General features: G+C 38.3%; 1 protein-coding gene across 1 annotated transcript; it reads left to right on the top strand.

The window, feature by feature from the left end:
- The first annotated feature begins 392 nt into the window (after positions 1-392).
- LOC306846190 (serine/threonine-protein kinase SBK1-like) lies at positions 393-19927 on the top strand. Its single transcript, XM_079379345.1, has 4 exons — positions 393-602; positions 8395-8619; positions 15407-15609; positions 16691-19927. The coding sequence occupies exons 2-4, from the start codon at positions 8448-8450 to the stop codon at positions 17543-17545; spliced, it is 1230 nt and encodes a 409-aa protein (XP_079235471.1). The 5' UTR covers positions 393-602; positions 8395-8447; the 3' UTR covers positions 17546-19927.
- Positions 19928-20130: the final 203 nt, after the last annotated feature.

The raw sequence follows: 20130 nt of genomic DNA, 5'->3' as shown, positions 1-20130 counted from the left end.
CTACACTGTCACAGAAACTGTATCTCATTAAGCTTTTGAAAGAGAGAGAGAACTCTAAGAAACATTAACTTGTAAAAGTGCACGTGGGCTTTATATTTTACAGGTAGATTTTAATTTGTAAGTCTCATTTGTAAGTCTATGCATGGAACAAGTGGATATGTCCAGGTTTTTCTTGACTAAGGTGAACTTCATGTTATTATCTCTGTCTGTTCCTCATGTCCTGCGTCTCTAAGCAGCACCTCCTCATGCAAGAAGAAATCTGTACGGAGACAGAATGCACCGACCTCAGCGATGCATCGCTTTCTTCTCTGATTGGTCGGTTAGCGGTACATCGCTATCTGATTCGGTTCTCTGATTGGTTGATATGATCGGTGGGCGGAGACAGCGCTGTCACTACAGACATCTACAACCAGCGGAGAGACAATAGGGCAACAGCGGTCTCTCTGTCAGACGCATCAGCGCGATGTGCACAAGAATCAATATTAGTACATCAAGGCTTTCAGAAAATAACAGAGAGGGCAGCTTCTGATGTCCTAGTTATCAACACTGACCACAGCCCGGAATGACAGCGGGGGTTTGCGCATCATTTGTTCCTTAACAAGGTAGGAAGCATTGTATTTAACACTAATATAATGTAGCCTATAATAAAGCTGTAGTGTCATTTTCATTTGCCATTGCATATTCGGTAAGAAACGAGAACTGCTATTTTAAAATTAAAAAATTAACATTTGCATAGGCTACTGTTTAGATCATGCAAATGCCTTAATAATACATACTTCTTAAGTTTATATATTCATTATATTTATTATGTGTTATAATAACACATTGCTTTGTTTATGTTGTGTTGTACATGTAAACAGACAGCAGCATCCAGTTGTTCAGTCGTTTTTCTCATTGTTGACATAAAGGTCTCAATGCAGCTGAGCCCACCACTATGTAATCTGCATAGGAAGCAATTCACTGAAGAACAATAGACTGACTTCAGCTGATGTTAGGCGGGTATGACCCAGACTGAAGGCATGTTATTCCAACAGGTTGTCATGTATAGATGTCAGTTGCATATCAAAGAAATATGTTTGTTTGTGTGTTTATCTATTATTTTTATATTGCACACATGGATAGCCATGCACATGGACACTAACATGCACGCTCACACAAACCCATGTGAACTCATTGAACTGAATGTCTTCACACTGCTTTCATAACAGGTATTGTCTGGACAGGATTTTGCAGGACAGATGACAGCATGTTTATATGCAAGCTTCATGAGTAATACTCTGATATACAAGGACAGATGTAATGCCAATATATATGTGACATATAATTTGACATTTAGCTTTTGAGATTTGACATTGACACAATGCACAATATATAACTTTTCATTAAAAGTATTTTTAAAAAGAGGTTTTCAGCTGATGCCGATAAGCTCAGAATGCCCTAAATACATCTACTGACAAGAGTCTCTCACTAGGTGTGACTATTCAGACACACACAGCTCTGTCCTTTGTCTAAATGGGCGTCATTTGAATTCCAACATCTGATATCCAAAATTTCAGCAATCTTTTGGAATAGATCAGGAGTCTAGTTATATATATAGTCTTATAGTCATATTTAATGAGGTTTAAATTGAGGGCTACATTATTTCATCCTGTGAAATCTTGTAGTTTAAATTTCATAAAACATTGAAAATGACATTGCAATGTTTTGGTCAAGCAACCTTGATCAGACATGCTGAGATGTGTTATATAAATATATGTATCAGACCTATAATGCCTTTCATAGCATTTGCACAGAGCCATGCAAATATGTGCAGACAGTGCCATTCGTAAACCAGTTTGCCTACACTATCTGACGTATTTGAAATAATATATAGCACATTCAAACAACAAATGATGATAAGTATTTATTTAATAAGAAATAGAAAGTCTTTGAATTAGTATCTACCAGGAACTGTATGTATTGTTAAAAATGGGTGTTAGATATCAGAATAGAGGCAGGTGGCTGGAGCGGCTGATCGGGATTGAAATCGTAAGGGGCTGTTCACACAGAATGCGTTTTTCCATCCCAACGCGCTACTTTTCCATTGTTTTTAATGTAAACATGCACTAGATGGATGTGGATGACCGTTGCACTCGCGTCTTGCATCTTTTGCAGAGTCTCACACATGAGCATCAAATTTTTAAGAAGCTATGTCAAGTTAAAAGAATTTGAACTTTTACACACAATACCACTCATCAATGTCATTTCCAAAACAGGCGTCTCACGTTTTTAGACACAAACTGCATCCCAAATGATGCACTATATGCACTTATAAACTATGTACTTATGTACTCAGCCATGTAGTGTATGAATTTTATAAGGTTATTTTGTCATTAATAATCAGAGTTTGATAGCCCCTCCCCCTGTGCGACATAATTAAAGCTGCGACAGTTGATTGCATGAAGTGTTCCATGCTTAATTTTTTTTTCTGGTTAAGTGCATTATCCGGGTATTTAAAGTGCACTCTTTCTTTTGGAATTTGTTTTAGTGTGAACACACTACTCGCACTATTAATACTACTAAAAGTGTTAGAATAGTGCATACATGATTTAGGATGGACCTACAAAGACGTGTTTTGTGTGAACAGCCCCTAAAAGGGCATTTGTGGCTTCAGCTAAAAGGAAAAAGGCGGAGCAAATTATTATTCTTTTGATAAAAGATTCTTAAATAACACCAGGAACATGCATAAAAAAGTAAATATGGTGAATTTTGATTGCATGTTGACTTTAAGCTTGTGACCTGCCTGTGTCGCCTGACCAGCGGGGAGCGTTGTGCTTGCTGTGAAAGCAGCAGAGATGACACCAAGCCTCGAGCCCTTGGTGTCTGTGCTGATCTGTCTCCAAGCATGAACACAAAATGCAGAGACTTGCCAAGCCCACTGCCTTTGATGTGCTTCATAGCACTGTGAGCATTTTGTGCGTGTGTGTGTGTGTGTGTGTGTGTGCAGGACACAGAACCTACAAAACCAGCAAACAGACCAGCACCAACAGGGCTTATGGGGCTTTTTCGAAAGTCTCCGAAAGCTCAGCACTGTCACAGAACATAGTAGAGCGTGCCATTGCAAAGTGTTGGACTAAAAGTCGAACAACAAAATGGTTTATAAGAAATCGAAGGTGCACAATAGGACCTGGGAAGATGCAGTAGGATGTGACTTCAAAGCAACAGATTTAAAACCATTGTTCATCCAAAAATGAAAGTTCTGTCATCATCCCAGGGTCAATGGGGTCTGATGTAGTCTGGACTCCAGCGTTCTTTAAAATATCTCCTATTGTGTTCCACAGAAGAAAGAAAAGCATACAGGTTGGGAAAGACATGAGGATGAGTAAATGATGACAGGGATTTGATTTTTGGGAGAACTATCCCTTTATAGATTGGAAAAATTAATAGTTGTCCAAGATTCTCTGGACATTCCAGATATTCATTTCCTCTGCGCTCCCGCTACATGTGATTGGTGTTGTGATTAATGGTAGAGGGATTTGTGCTGCTAAACCATTGGACAGGCTTATATATCTACCGTCCATACACTGATTACTCCATAACTCCAATGGCAATTTCAATCTTGTTTTGAATCCTGTCTCGTTCTGTTTTCAGCGAAAGATAAATCTTCTTCATTACAGAGACTGATGGCAAAAGGTTTTCTGAGAGTACACAGAGTCCTAACACCATTTCAGATTCCACCGGTAGTTTATCTGTCTGCTACTGGATTTCCATGGGAACAGAGTATATAACATGCACTGTCTTCCATTCTGACATACAAACTCAGTCCGCTTAGCATTTGCTGTCAATATCTGTGCAGGTTTCTCATGTTCTACTGTATGATGGAGTGAAAGGGTAACGGCTTTTGTGCTGCACAAATACAAATATTAGGATTACCTGCACTAGGGAGCGAACTAGCCTTGTAAATAAGAGGTGTGCTTCCTTGTATTGAATGTGTACTTCGATTTTTAAAAGTATATTTTTAAAATACTGGACTTTCAGATAATATAATGAAATAAAAGGCCACTTAAAGTGCACTTAAAAGACTATATTTTTAACACACACTTAAGTACACTTTCAAAAAGTGCACTTTGTAGTGATGTTATGTTAAAAATGGTCTTAACATAAAGCACATTCAAAGTACTTGACTTTAATTGTGACTGCAGTGTGTTACTCAACATTATAAAGTAGACATCATTACAAATGTCAGTGCATTCAGCAGTACACTTTAACCATATTTCATAGACAATAGAAGTAATTATGAAACTACACAAAGATGTACTTAAAAAGTGTGTTAAAATCCAGTCTTAACTAATTGCATTTAATATGCATTTACAATTTCATTTAATTGCAAATACCACGCATTTAAGTTTACCAAAACATTACATTCAGTTTGCACTTAAGTATACTATTTTAAAGTATATTATTTCTGTAAAAATATACTTAAAAAAAAAAAAAAACGTACTTCTTGTTTAATGGCTTTCAATATTCTAAATTTTATACCACAATAACAAACATTATATTATAATAGTTTATGTAAATGATATGTCATTTTAATATATAAACAACAAAGAGCAAATTGGTTTTTAATAGGTCACATTTTTTTATTAAATGTGAGTGATGATTTTCTGTGAAAGAGACAATATGTCACAATACTAAGGTGTTATCAGTGGTTTTCCAGAAGGTTGCTATATGGTTACTAAGGCATCTGAGTGTTTTGTGTGTGTGTGTGTGTGTGTGTGTTGGATGCTATGCAGTTATTTGGATAGTTGCTAGGTGCCTAAGCATAAAAAATCCCACCCCTAAGACTATACAGCTTAGGTCCCTCTATCAATATAAGTCTATAGGATTTTTTTTCTCAGCCATTATATTGTCCACCAGGCAAAATCTCAAGTCAGATTGATTAAAAAGTAGCAGCACACCTCTACATAAGAAGCTGCACAACTTGACCCGTCATGTCAAAAATGATGTTTACAGGTTGTTTGAATCCTTAATCCTAAATATGAGCAATAGTGATGCTTAAGGCTGTACAGGAGTTTTTATTCTTTCATTGGAAACATTTCTCATTGGCTGCAGGTTGTAGTTGTACAGCTTATACAGCTACACAGCATACGTAAATATTAAGTGCTAGTGCTCACCTCTGAAGGAGTTAGATGGATATTTACAGTGCGAGTGTTAAGTGCGGTGGCCATGAGAGCCCATACAGCATTGAATAACCTGTTTGCAATGATTATTATTACCTTTAAATGGCTAAATACACGAATTTGGCAGCCACTCCATCTCTGGCAGCATTGCTTTTTCTGTAGAAGCTGGAGGAGGAGAGCCAGAGAAATAAACAGTGAGCACAAGATGATAAGGAACAGGTCAAGAAAGCACCGGGCTCAGTATATCGGCAATGGAGAACTGCATGAAGAAAGATATGGTACAACATGCCGCATTTAGTCAAGAGATGAGAAACTGTGTGGGCTGTTGTCAGTATGTCCACTGGAAAGACTTGCTTTAAAAACGACATCCAGTCACTACTTATTATACTGTTATTGGGCATATGTTGTTCTATCTATCCATCCATCCATCCATCCATCCATCCATCCATCTATCTATCTATCGAGTTTGTTCAAATGTGAGCTAGGGCTCTTGGGAGTTGTAGTTGTCATGAGTGTTTGTCTGAAGGGAGCAGCTGCCACTGAAGGCTTCAGTTCGGGATGAACAAGTGTGCAACTCCCTAGCAACTACTCAAACTCTTCAGAAACTGCCAAGCAACCACACAGTTGTAATTAGGGTGAAGCTGAGGCTGTGTTAGAATCCATTTGCAGAAGTTTAATGAGGAACAATTCAACAATCCAAATCGTGAGGCAAAAATCAGAGTCGTGGTCACAGGCAAAGAAGTCGAAATCACAGTATTCAGTCCAATCGGCAAACAAACAAGAGGGTAATCCACAAGGCAAAAATCCAGAGAAACAGGCGATAAATCATACACGTAGCAAACAAAATAAGACAATGTAAACGCTCGGTAAGGCAGTGAAACTGGCAATACTTCGTAAGGTCTATTTGGCCTGGCCATGGCTGCCAAACAGGAAGTGATCACAGAAGCAGCAGAGGGAGTGGTACCAGTCAGTACTCGGGCGAGGGCTCCCTCTGCTGGCGTGGCGTTACAACAGTGAATACTTCCAAACTATATAGTTGGCAAAAAACAGTAATAAAATGTCCAAATTCATAGTATTCAGAAAACAGTAGGCAAAAAGACAATACTGGAAGACAATACTTCCGCCCGGATTCTGAAGTGCGCACTCAGTGGACACTTTACTATCCCATGAGGCCACGGGAGAGTAAAATGGCAGTAAAGTGACAAAACTGATGCTGATAGGTGACATGACAGTAACAACATGGCGGTTGTAGTATGTCTGAATTTCATTCATACTACACTAAGCAGAACATACTCTTTTTTTTAACAGTTGTGAAGTTCAAATTCTACCTACTCGGATAAGCAATTTCGGAAATCTTTCGAAGATTTAATTTGAGTTCTAAACTCTTCAGTATTTCATTTCAGAAATGCTTCTGATGTTTTCTTATACACATATCTATACCAAACTCATACTACGACTCCAGTTAATTTCAGGGATTCACTTTGTTTGCATAATGTGGTTGTCTCTGTCTTTCATAAGTAAACAGTGTATAACTGAAATGAATTAAGCACTCTATACATTTGTTTTCTTTTGAATGTTTCCTGTCAGATCAAGACTTTCTTATAACTGACACAGTCCTCCTTTCCTCTTTTTTGTCAATCGTCCATCCTTGAGATTGGAAGCAGAATGAGCTAGTTTTGTGCAGGGGGTTCAAAGTGTTTGATGAGTAGCCAAAGAAAGCTTTCCGGCAGCTCCATACTCTCTCTCTCTCTCTCACACACACACACACACACACACACACACACAGAGACATTTTCAAATTTCCACAGATGGTGTCACTGAGCAGGAAGTGCTGTCATCCTGTCTCATTCTACACATTCTTCTCTATTAATGAGCACTGGCAGGCCTGAGGTGCCATCAGGACTGTAAATTCATTCAAAAATTGTATCAGACAGACTGTTTATATTAGCAGAAATTCCATTGAGCATTCTTCGAGCAGGCCGTTATGAAATCTAATATCTCACGACATTCTAATTTTGTATTTCACAACATTCATAATGCATTTTATACTGTGTTCCCACATATGCTAAAACAACAGATGCTTAGAGAAATAACAGTATGCAAAACTACAACTACTACTACTACAAAACTTTGCGACTTTGCTTATCCAAAAGTGCACAATTTTAGTGTGTTGGTTATAAGCAGATTTTCATAATGGACCAATAATTGGTCATTCAAACTGGTGTCAGTTCTACTGCTTTGTCAATGAATAATGCACATTTTCTAATATTGTATATTACACTGTAAAAAACACGTTTATGTAATGTAAACAATTTTGTTTACATCTTTTGTAGTATTATATGCATTTACAAAAATTTGACATTTTTTAGAATTATTTTAATTATGCATAATAACATGCAACTGACCCCAAACCCTAACCCTATAGTACATGTTGTTAATTACTATTACTCAGTACTTAATTGTATAATTACATTGTATCAAAGACATCTTAAAATAAAGGGCAATCAAATGTTATTACTGTATTGGAAATATATTGGCCATTGGAAACCTTTTCTAAAAATATGTTTATGATATAAAAATGACATCATACAACAGCTTCAACAAGCTTCATATTTTAAATATCATTCATGCTTATAGCACAAATGGTATCAGACACTAATGATCAGAACTTTGGACTGCTTTTGTATTATTTATTGTGCATTGTGACTACATACACTGTACTTATGATGTACAAAATGATGTTTTGTTTTTACACTTCTCTTGTATTCAGCTCATTTGTTGAGTCTGTATAGTGCATCTTAGCCAAAAACTATGAAATGGTGTTATGCAACAGGCTAGTTTACACTCTAACACCTTTTGGAGAGGTTTTGTGGTGCGGAAGTAAATGTCCCTATGGAACTATGTGATTTTAGCGTTGCAAAGGGGATCGGTCAGGGTCTGTGTGCTCTGATCTTTTGTTCTGCTCAGTTCCTCTCATACGTCCTCATTTCAGATACAGCCTGTGATGTCGTGCACATGAAAGAGCCTCCACACAACAGAAAGAAGATCAGTGAACTGTAGGATGCATGAGGTTATATAAGGACTTGTTTAGGAAGCCCCGCAATCTCTGTAACTTTGATGTCGGTGATAAAGTGTGTGTCCAATTCCAAAGCCCAAGGTGTGAAATTGGTTATTTTAGAGTATTTTATCATGTACTTCAACAATCTGCCTTTCTTTTCCACTTTCCTACCTTTAGATTCCTAAATCAACACTGTTGTCGTGGAAACTGGTCCCTCCGTCTCTGGAATAATGAGCTCCTCGCCCCACATGTCCCGTTCCTCCATTGACATCCTGGAAGAGCTGCAGCTCATCACTGCTGAGAACCTGGAGAAGCTGGACTTTAATAAATACTATGAGGTCATTAGGGAGCTTGGCAAGGGCACCTACGGCAAGGTGGACCTGGTCATCCACAAGATCAGAGGTAGGTTGAAGGAGATGTACAGGATGGCTTGGCTTACAGGCCTTAGTTAGGAAACACCAAATACATTTTGATAGGAATGAAAACGAGGCCGTGAGAGAAAGAAGTACAGTGTGTTTGACACTGGGTGCCAATTGTTCAGTGGATGAAAGACCTTTCTAAGCCCCTTTCAGTAGACAAAAACTCCATTAAAAAGTTTTGAAAATTGCATGCAACCTACAGAGTATGCTATAAGTCTGTCCCTCACAACCTCGTTTTCATCTATCGTTTTCTGTAAAATGCAATGTGGTGCAAAAAACAAAATCATGTTTTTTTTTTATCAATCAAATATAAATCAAACTGCAGTTGGGTTGTTTTGATTAACCTGTTACCCTGCGCCCCTATTTTTGAGCATTTTGTAAAAAACGATATAACCAAATAAAAATGTCTGTAGCTCTTGAACCCTAAGGTCTATATTTAAAAATCTGGTGTTGTTTGAAACTAGACACTTGATCCTTTGTTACTCTAGAGTCATAATAACTCAAAATTAGTATAGCAATAGAGTAAAACAAGGTAAAATATACATGAAATTGACTCGCGATATGTTTTAATGAAGCTCACTAAGGGAAAAATGGATGAGACTTTCATGCCAAAGGCCTGAAAACACCATAAAGATAAAGCTGAACATCTGACCATGTTTTGATTCAAATTTGAGGATGATACTCCCAAAAATGTAGTTTCTGTAAGCTTTTATTTAAAAAAAATCTAGGCGTCCTTTCAAAAAAGCCATTTGGAGACCCCAAATAGACACTTTGTAAACAAATGTCCAAATGAGTCAAAACTACATAATACATATATGTATATCAATTCAGAACTGCTCTGCCCACCAAAACACACAATAAAAAACTATTTCTGAACAGCATTTGTAGTGCTGACTCATTTAGTCATTTGGTTAGTCTACAAATGGCATTTTTGAAAAAAAACGCCTAAATATTTCCTGAAATAAAATATGAAATAATAAATTTTTTATAGGTAAAGACTTACAGAAAGTACATCTTTATGGTATTTCATTTCAAGAAAAGCTTTGGAAAAGTCATTTGGATATTTTATTTCAAGAAAAGTCTAGGAATCCTTTCAAAAATGCTATTTAGAGACTCCATAAGACACTGCATACTACATATGTATATCAATTCAGAACTGCTCTACCAATGAAACCACAAAAAAACACAAAACTATTTCAGAATTTGAACATAACTAAACAGTCTTTATTCTGAACAATTCCAATAATGAAAACAGTGAACCAAAACAGATTTGATCATTTTTGAACTAGTGAAAACACAAAACATGCAAAATACATTGTTTTTACAACATTTGTATTTTTTATTTATTTTATATGGTGAATATTATGAATATTACTATTTTACTAATATAGTAATAGATTACTATTACTAATATTACTAAATAATAAAAAAAAACAACTATTTACAGTATTTACAGTGGAGGAAGACGCTCTAGCAGCCACTAAAATGGTTTTTTTTCTGACCATCTGGATTCACCAGACCTCTGAAAAGACCGGGAAGAGTGAGAGAAAAAGAGTGAGAAAGTGTGTAAGCAAAACAAATCAAACTTGCAACACTGTTTACATTTTGTACACACACACACACACACGCGCGCACGCACACACACACAATAACCGGGACATACCCACAAACAAACACACCCACCCACCCACACGAACAAAACTCATGTAATCCCCTCATATTATCCCTCTCCGTTGTCATTTTTAGAATCTAAAACAGCTAACATGAAACAAAAGCTGCAAATACATGATAAAGACACATAAACATTCAAGAGGAGGGTGGAGACACTTACGTGCTAATGCTATCCACGCTTCCCAGCGATCTCAGCGCGTATTCGGCTACTAAATTAGCCATTTTTCTCCCCACGTCCTCCAAAACACCACCAAACGCCACAGAAACACTTCTCAAGTCGAAGATCCACGATGGAGAGATTCAGATGTGAGCTTTGGACAACATCTGTTCGCTGATAGCCAGTCTGTGTAGCGCTGCGACGCCATTATGTGTACGCTTCATGCGTAACCCGAGAGCGCACGAAAACACACGGACAATACGCCGAGCTATTCTCTAAACAATCTTACGTAAACTATTCAAACTGTCAATCACTGTAAACGTCCTTGTGGTTGGCTAACACTTCCATCCATCAAAACTGTGCTGGCGAGGCATTGGCTGGGTTCAAACACCCCTATTGTGATGTGTCCGGATTGACACCTCGCTGACCCATTCACGGACGCGCTTACTGTCCCGGGTTATAACAGCTCCTGCGATTGAAGGAGAGAGACGAGGGAGGGCTATTCTTACTCGGAAGAGACGATTCTGCTGGAAATAGATGGCGTTTCAAAGCTGGAATACGAATTATAATCGATATTTATTGGAAAATGGACGCTATCGATAACTATAACTCGAATCGCTTATGTAAACAAAGGAGGATCTATCGTGTTTTCCCCTATTTTTTCGTTGTTTTGGATTAAAAAGTGGATGCATTTTGAAGAGTGGACCCTTCTCTTGAAATGTATGCTGGTGTGTCTTGGAATAGTCTGAGCTGACCAGCGCTATTGGCGATCAAACGTGAGTACTGCGGTTCGCTTTGTTCATTTTAAATGGCCGGTCTTTCAGCATTTCTGTTAACCCTTTCCTCTCTGGTGTATTGATTTCAAAAACAAGCTCACATCGTTAATCTTGAGTGTTTTAGCTTTCAAATGATATATAGTTAATGATAATTGATTGAATATTGTTCTAAAACAAAGGTAATAAAAAGTCCGACCACGCCCGACCACGCCCTTCCGGCCCGCCCGCGGGCCGATGCGGGTTAACAGGTTAAATAATAATAACAAAAAAAAAATACAGCTAACTAACACAATAAAACATTATCTGTTTTTGCAAATGAGTTTATTTATATTTTGACTATGATTAAATATTTCATATCTTTCACCTAAATATTAATTGGTGTGTAGGACAAGCAATTGGGATATGAAAGAGAACTCATTTGTGGTTTTCTTTTCTGTGGGAAATGTTCCCATTCAAACTGACAAAGAATGTTTGCACACAAAAACCAAATCCACCTACACTTACAAACACACACAGACACACATTTCTCTCCGTCCTGTGAAATCATGCATTATTTATCAGTCATCTGTCATATTTTCAAGATCCTGTAGATCAAACTTTGATTACTGCAGCTCACAGCTATTACGTGCACTTTCACACTAGAGCTTTTGGAGTGAACACGAATTCATCTGACATCGAAGTTTAGCTTGTTTATAGTGAACAAATGGTTTCATGAACCCGAGTCTGGCATGCAGTTCATATGAACTCCAGTGCGGTTCAGCAGACAAATTGTGCTATTATGCCATTCTCCAAAGGGATAAATTCTTCAATAACACTGTGAAACTTGTGTCTAAATTGCTGTAGCTTCAGTTGTAAACAGATGCCACTAGTAGTAATGGTTTGCTAAGTCAAAAAAACTGCAGTTCAAGAACCTAAAAGTACAACACAAAGACCTGCTTCGGTGGAATCATACTATTACAGCATGTCCATATGCTGTTCTCCCATGAAAAAAAATAGCTGGTGAATGACCAAGGAAGTCTTGCTGGTTTAACTAATCAAATGAGTTGGAAAACCAGCAGCCTATTCTGAAAGACAACATACTGAATGATGGTGACGATCATGAAGGCATACCTAAAAAACAGCCTTCTCCCAATTACATTTTCAGACTCTTTCAAGATGTCCACAAGTTCCGATCAAGACGTCATGTTTACATTTCTTTTTGGACGTGTAGTGATGCTCTCCATGCTCTATAAAGTGCCCCCTGTTTGTTTTGTGCATCCTCCAGATTTCAAAGAGATGCAAAGCACACCATCTGTCCACATCCAAAATCCCCATCCATCTACACCTCATTTATTATTCACAGAAGTACTGGCCTTACTAAGAGGATGGATGCTGCAGTGCACTGTGGGGGCAGTTCCAGGAATCCACAATCCTGCTGGCCTCAGCACAACTCGTGTGCTGTCATAACATTTACATTTCAGGATATCTGCTCCAATACCTGACAGTTATTGCATGTACTGTATATTATGAGATGCGCCTCAGAGGAAGAATGTGTTTACCAGCTGGGATATCACTAGAGGAGTAAATTGAATTTGTGTTTGCCGTTTTCCATTTGTATTTTGCTTTAAGCATTCTCCGCTGATCTTGACAGTTTCATAATGTTCGTGGGAATACGCAGACTGTAATTAAATGCTGAAACCTGGAGGTCACAATCACAGCAGATGTTTAACTCTATATTTCAGTGTAATCATAAAAGTTGCCAAAATGAACTTTTTTTTTGCGATTAAAACGTACAGTTTGTCTCTTCCATAAAATATTGAACACAGTATCTACCGCTCAGGGTATGCCAGTTCAATTCTCTATAAATGAGAATGACCCTTCTCTTTAATACTGAATTTCATCCAAATGTGGGATACTTGTACGTCTGGCTTGTGACCATTACAATGTTCTATTGCCTGATGCTTGTGTAAAGAAAATAGATGTCTGCGCTATCGCTAACACGGACATCTCCTAGCAACAAAACTGCAGAGGATAAAAGATGCATTTGTTCAGCAGGTGTATTGTTATCAGCAGAAAGGATCATTTACCGTGTTTTACACACCTGTTCATGCAAACGTTTATATCATCATGTAATGTAGGAACTTTGACTCATTGGTGCATTTCATTTGCTTAAAAGTGAATGTTTATGATTAACTGATTGTCATACACCTGCAGCTTGGCGGAATGAGGGCTGTGGATTTCTGCATAATTTCCCAAGTTGAGTTAAAGTGGTGTTAAATTACACTTTTCACAAAGTGGTACACTACTAAAGATGTGTCATACTGGTGTGAATATCTAGTTTTGGCTTTTCCTCAGTTTACTTGTTGGTGGCTACGGTGTGAATTATTATAGAGCTGGAATGTTGTTGTTTTTTCCCCCAGGAGTGCAACTACAAGTCAACCCTAAGCAGACTTCTATTTTTCAGTATAGTCAAGGCTAGTTGTGTGCTAAATTAGGATTGTAACACCTAGCCCTATTAAGTAAACTAAAACTTCCAACTGCAACCAATTATCATTTATAAAATCATGATTTACTAGGTTCTGATCAATTAAAAAGCCTTTTGGCTATGTAAAAAAGATCAATCCTTTGGTATATATAGGAAATATGTCAATAAAGGAAAGATCATGGGATCTTTAATAGCATAGAGGACTACCCTGTAGTATATAATTTTTTCCAGAAAGAATGTATACGTATGTAAATTAAAGTAAAGACTGCATTCTGTGTTTATCTGCGCTACAGTTCCCAATAAGGTTCCACCTACTGCAGTGCCAGATTGCCTGTCATCTGCCTGAGCAGGTGCAACTGTCGGCTGTGCTTATCCTGAAGGCCCTTTGTGAAGGCCTTTATCTTAGCTGCACAGACAGCTTCTGCTATCTGCTGTGTTATGTAATAACAAAGTTGGGGCGGGGGTTCCTCTTGCCATTTGACCTGCCTTTCAAGTTTTCAGCTGCTAACCCTCTGCAGTGTGGACCTCAGTAGAGACTCTCATTCAAAATCTCTTCAAAATGTCTTTTTGTTCAAGATGTTGATGAGACCATGTGAATGACAATCACAGTTTGTGTCATTTAGGGATGAGTAAATCTGAAAGATGATGTCTCAGTAATAGACTGGCAGTAAACAATGTTCATTCAAAATATTGCATGACGGTCTTTTACCTTTTATACCTTTTAAACACGATTCTGTTTATCGACGGGCTGATAGAAACCCATCTGTGATTGAGACACCCTCCTCGTTCTTCTGATGGAAGTCATTTCATGCACTAATGCACATTAGTGCACATTTCAACATTGGAGAGCCACAGTCCTGCATGTAGAGTCATCAGTCCCACCAGCACTTTTTCCTTTCAGTAAAATGTTTTATTGCATTAGTGGTCAGTGTCGGTCCTGGAGAGCCATAGTCCTGCAGAGTTTCACTTCAACCCTAATCAAACACACCTGAACCAGCTAATCAAGCTCCTCAACTCTATACTTCAAGATCCACTTTCCTGCAACGATTAGCTCCAACCAGGATTAAACACACCTTCCTGCACTCTAGTAATCCTGAAGAACTTGATTAGCTTGTTCAGGTGTGGATATTGAGGGCCAGAGTTGAGAAGCCCTGGTCTAAGGGTTACTAGAAAGCTACAGGCAGGTGAGTTTTCATCAAGGTTGGAGCAAAACTCTGCAGGACTGTGGCTCTCCAGGACCGACATTGACCACTAATGCAATAAAAAGTTTTAATGAAAGGAAAAAGTGCTGGTGGGACTAATGAAGCTACATAATACAATGAGTTTGAACAATGTTGTTAATCAAACTTGTGTAGCTAGAAGCATTTGCATACTTTCATGGCCTAATACTTTCAAAAAGCAAAAAAAAAAAGCATTAATGCAGAATTAAACAACAGAAAATAGATTCATGTTATTGGAACTTGCTTTAGGTTTTCTTGAACCTTTAAAAATTTCATTAGAATTTATTAGTCAAAAAGAGCCGTTCCCTTGTAAATTGGCTTCCCACATTAATACATGACCTGACATTGTCTCGACGTGACATTTAAAAGAGCATGTTCAGATCTTGCAAGTAGGCCATTAACTCTGTGTCAGCCACAGAATGATCAGGAATGCATTAAAAGCCAAGCAATGTTAACCTTTACCGCTCTCTTTTTTCTTCCAGGCACGAAAATGGCCTTGAAATTCTTGCGGAAGAAAACCACTAAGCTGAAGAGTTTCCTACGCGAGTACAGCATCTCTCTCTACCTGTCACCCTGTCCTTTCATCATCAACATGTATGGCATTGCCTTCGAAACTGATGAATACTACATCTTCGCTCAAGAGTATGCACTGGCAGGCGATCTCTTTGACATCATTCCTCCCCATGTAAGACTACAACAAATCGCTATATAATCGACATATATGTCCTAAAAGAAGGCATTAAAATGACTCTGTTCTAAACTGAAAACTAGGTTCCAACATTGTAATAAATTCGAGTTTTACATTTATAGAACATTTAAGTTGTTGGTTGTTTTCGCTGGTCACAAGGGTGTAGGTCAACCCAGGCTCATTAAAAATACATGCATGTGGCGACATTTCTGCAGCACCGATATTATGTATCTTATTGCATGTTTCATGGCAGTTTCAAGGTGTCCATGGAGTGGCACTAAAACACACGTCCAATACTTCATTGTGGCCACATTTTTATTATCTTGGTACATTCATGTATTGCGGCAGTTCACAATTCAAATGTCAGTGAGTGTTGCTAAAAGTTTAATGTTGGAAAATAACATACACCCTACACCAAAGCCAACCCTAAACCTACCCAATAGTGTTAATAAAAGCAAGGTGATTTAAAAACACATCCTCTGATGCAACCAGAGCTATTTTAACTTCTTTCTACATGGTTTTGAGCTGTTTCATCGAACCGTAAATTTGCAGAAACATAGGTAGAGGCACGTATTTCCAATGAGCCTGAGTGTTGCTAGGTAGTTGCTACAATGTTCAGAGTAGTTGTTAACGTATTGCTATGTGGCTACTATGGTATTCTGTGTGGATACTACAGTAGGTGGTTGATTTAAGTCGAAAGACATTCTAGTGATTTCTTTGACAAACCTTATCTGGTTTCCGAAACTCGCCAGTACTGTCTCACGAGTTTGAGGTCTTGTTTTCCCACCGCAGGCACACCTCTCACTAATTCTGTTCAGTTCAGTGAGTGCCTGAGAGGAGCAGCGTATTCAGTTGAGGATGTGCACAGTATGCATCGCACGGAAATAACTGAGCACTTTATGTTCCGTGCAAATTTGTTGCTGCATTAGAGAAAGCCTTCATTTTATGGTGATCAGGTTTTCTGTTGCGGGGGCTCATTATGCTTCAGATTTGGCTGTCTGTGAGAATTATGATAGCACCCACATGGTATTTCATCATAGCGTCTAATTCCGTATTCTTTCCGCTCTCCTGTGCGTAGGTTGGACTGCCAGAGAACGTTGCCAGGCGGTGTGTGCACCAGGTGGCGATTGCACTGGATTACCTGCACTGCAAGAAGCTGGTGCATCGTGACATAAAGCCGGAGAATGTCCTCATCTTTGACAAGGAGTGCCGGAAGGTGAAACTGTCAGACTTTGGCATGACGCGGTGCGCTGGCTCTCCAGTGAAGCGGGTGAGCGGTACGATCCCGTACACGGCTCCAGAACTGTGCGACCCCAGCCGACAAGAGGGCCTGTGTGTAGACTACAGCACTGACGTGTGGGCCTTCGGTGTGCTTCTGTTCTGCATGCTCACTGGGAATTTCCCCTGGGAAAAAGCACTCCCAACTGATGCCTTCTATGAAGAGTTTGTGCGCTGGCAGCATCGACGGAGGCGAACCAGTGCGGTGCCTTCACAGTGGCGCCGTTTCACTGACGAGGCGCTCTGCATGTTCCGCTGCCTGCTGGCCATCGAGCTGGACCACCGATGCTCTGTCAAAGAAGTCTTCAGCTACTTCAACCACTGCTGGATGCTCGACACGAAGAACGGCAACACAACCCATGTCTCGGGTGGTAACGGCAACAACAGCGCGGTGATGAATGGCCGTCAGGCTGAGCTTAGCTCTTCTTCCTCTGAAGAAGATGAGTTGGTGGACCGTTTGAAGCAGCAGAGCTTGTCGCCTGTGTGTGGGGTAGCTAAAGGAGGCATCGTCATGGAGCCAATGACAGCGCACTACTCCTCTACATCCACGAACAGCCCTGCTTCCTCCACTGGCGGCTATGAGCGCATCTCCCGTGATAACAATGGCAACAATGGTCGAATCCTAGTCACGACACCGATTGAAATATGTGTGTAGAGAGGTCACTGGCATTGACCTACCTTGCACATATATTTGGGATGACTAGATGACAATAAGGACTCAAGTCCTTGTGAAGAAAACGCGTCAGAGGAAATGTTGATAGCTGACGCACAAGTGCTCCGCATCCCAAGAAGAGCTGACAGCTTGAAACTCTTCCTGATGACGAGTATCTCTGAGGGAATCTGACAATCACCAGAGTCTGCAGATTGTGTCTCAACCACGTTTTCCACGTATAATTAGACCAAAACGAAAGCAACTTTAGAAGAATAGAAAAAAAAACTTTGAAAATTTGAAGCAATATGTTGATTTTTTTCGTGCAAAAGTGAGTCAAAAACGATTAAAAAAAACAGCAAAAACATTTCATGTGGAGACTTACGTGGTTTCAGAAGCACAGGAACTGTGTTGGTATTGTTTTGTGCTTGTGCATCCCTGTGGTCAGTGGATATGACTTTGGAAGCTTATTGGTTACTTTATAAGTGTGTTGTATTATTCATTTTGGTCTTGAGCTTTTTGTTATTTATTTAATATTGTAGCATTACAATGTTAAATTATAGTTTGCAGAGAATCTGCACTGTCAAATCTCAGTTTGCTCACTATTAAATCAAAACTGGCAAGAAAAGATCACTTGATTTCAGAAGACTGTTAGGAAGGTTTGAATGGTAGATAGTTAAACGCTTTTTTTTCTTACGTAACATATAGATGCAATCCATATACAGCGAGTAATTCCTCTCCGTCTAGGAGTACAATACTTGTCCCTTCTTGAATTCAGAAACAGTTCTTTACAGGGCTGTGGGTGTACCACAAAATGCAAGGGTAATTTAGACATGATGGCTACCAAAAACACACTTCATATGTTCATACAGTAACGTACAATACCACATTATGTACTTTACATTATTTCCTCTTTTTGCATTATTTCTGAGTCCTGATAGCACACGTATGTCACAGAGACGTCTTTTTGGTTTTCTCTAGATGTCGAAGATGTAGAAGTTCCTGTTGGATGTTAGAATGAAATTTAGCTGTTTATGAAATATAGATGTTTATATATGAATTTGCGTTAATCAGATGTTTGTAGACAAAATGTGATGCTTAAAAGAGCATGTTATGCTTTCCAGATTTGCAGTGTTCGCTTTCATAGATGTCTTGTTGATGTACATGTGCTTACTGAGTGAAGTTTAAGGATTTCTCAGGTATACCATTCACTGTGTAATATTTAAAAGTAAACATGAAATCGAAATTTAACCTATTTACTTTCCTAATACACATTCCTAGTCTTACTGGGCACTGACCAGTGCACATTATTCAAAACATGAAAAGAGTTTTCTTCCAAAATTTCTGCCACTAAACTGATTTTCTTAAAATACCTCTTACTTTCAAACCTTCCCCTCCAACCACTTGTCAAATTCAGACACTTGTCAAAATAGATCAATTCAGCCTACCGCCTTATTATTAGTAAAATTATGTGTGAAATGGTTTCAAACACAATTTAATTTTGTCTTTAACACCTAATTTGTTACTCGATGCGTAGGAAGGATCTGTTGAAAATGTCATATTTATGTTTCATGATTAATGTGGCATTGATGTCTAAAATAAATGCTGCTTTGGTCCAAAACAAAAGGTCCAGTTGTATATCTGTATAAGATCTTTTATTTGGACCATTAATTACATATAAAAAATGTTACCAGCTGCTAAACCTGGTATAATTTAGCGATTTATTAAAATGCCAATAAAGTGGAATGTACCCTGTTCCACAACAAGTCTTGCGCAATTTAAAAAAGGTTTTTCATTTTTATTTAATATTTATACATTTTATGATGACATTTGTTCAATTTCATACTCTTGTTTGAAGAAAGGTAGCAAAAGAAGTTAATTTGTTGGAACTGTTTTGATCTTGTGTTGTTAAAATGCAAAAATAAAAGTGTCGACAATGTTTGAAAGGGCATTTGCATGGGTATAACAGAAAACCAATGTAAGGGGATGGTATCTACTTTTTAGAATTGTGACAATTATTGTGTAGTAATATTTTAAATTAGCACAAGTTTGCATAACTTAATAAAAGTTTCAGTGGAGTAAAAAAGGACAACGTGAAAGGACAAAAAAAATAACGTTTTTTAATTCTTCATGTGCAAAACATGGAACTTGTATGAACAGCCAACAGTGATGGGGCATTACAAAACATATTGATGCGCTCACAGACAATAACCATGAAGAAGCTGAAAGACATTTTAACCCTGCAAAATGTATGAAGAAAACAAATCAAATGTGAAAAGTTTTTTTGTTAAAAGGACAAAAGCAAAATGTGTTGTGTTTTCCAGAAATATTTGCATGAATCAACATTGCTCTGGAGAAACATTGTAGAAATAAACACTAAAAGTACTGAACAATGTGGCTTTTGTGTCTTTTCTGAAGCAATGTTCCAACTGGATTTCACAAATCGTCCTATATGCTCGGCTAAGATTCAAGTTTTTTTTTTTAAATGCTCCAATGCAATATCTTTTTCATGGCCTTACACGCTAATTCTATTTTAATTTGTCTTAATTACATTTGTTTTTAAGCAGCAGTGTGAGTAAAGATGGCAGCAT

The sequence above is a fragment of the Barbus barbus genome (assembly GCF_936440315.1).
Source record: "Barbus barbus genome assembly, chromosome: 3".
NCBI classification, from domain to species: domain Eukaryota; kingdom Metazoa; phylum Chordata; class Actinopteri; order Cypriniformes; family Cyprinidae; genus Barbus; species Barbus barbus.
The sequence above is the reverse complement of the archived record's forward strand: the minus strand, read 5'-3'. Positions and strand labels throughout refer to the sequence as shown.

Bases quoted from the DNA above. Each gene is read 5' to 3' on its own strand.
- LOC306846190 (XM_079379345.1), top strand. From the start codon at position 8,448: ATGAGCTCCTCGCCCCACATGTCCCGTTCCTCCATTGACATCCTGGAA. The intron at 8,620-15,406 runs GTAGGTTGAAGG...TTTTTCTTCCAG, and splicing joins GGTCATCCACAAGATCAGAG to GCACGAAAATGGCCTTGAAA. The intron at 15,610-16,690 runs GTAAGACTACAA...TCCTGTGCGTAG, and splicing joins TTGACATCATTCCTCCCCAT to GTTGGACTGCCAGAGAACGT.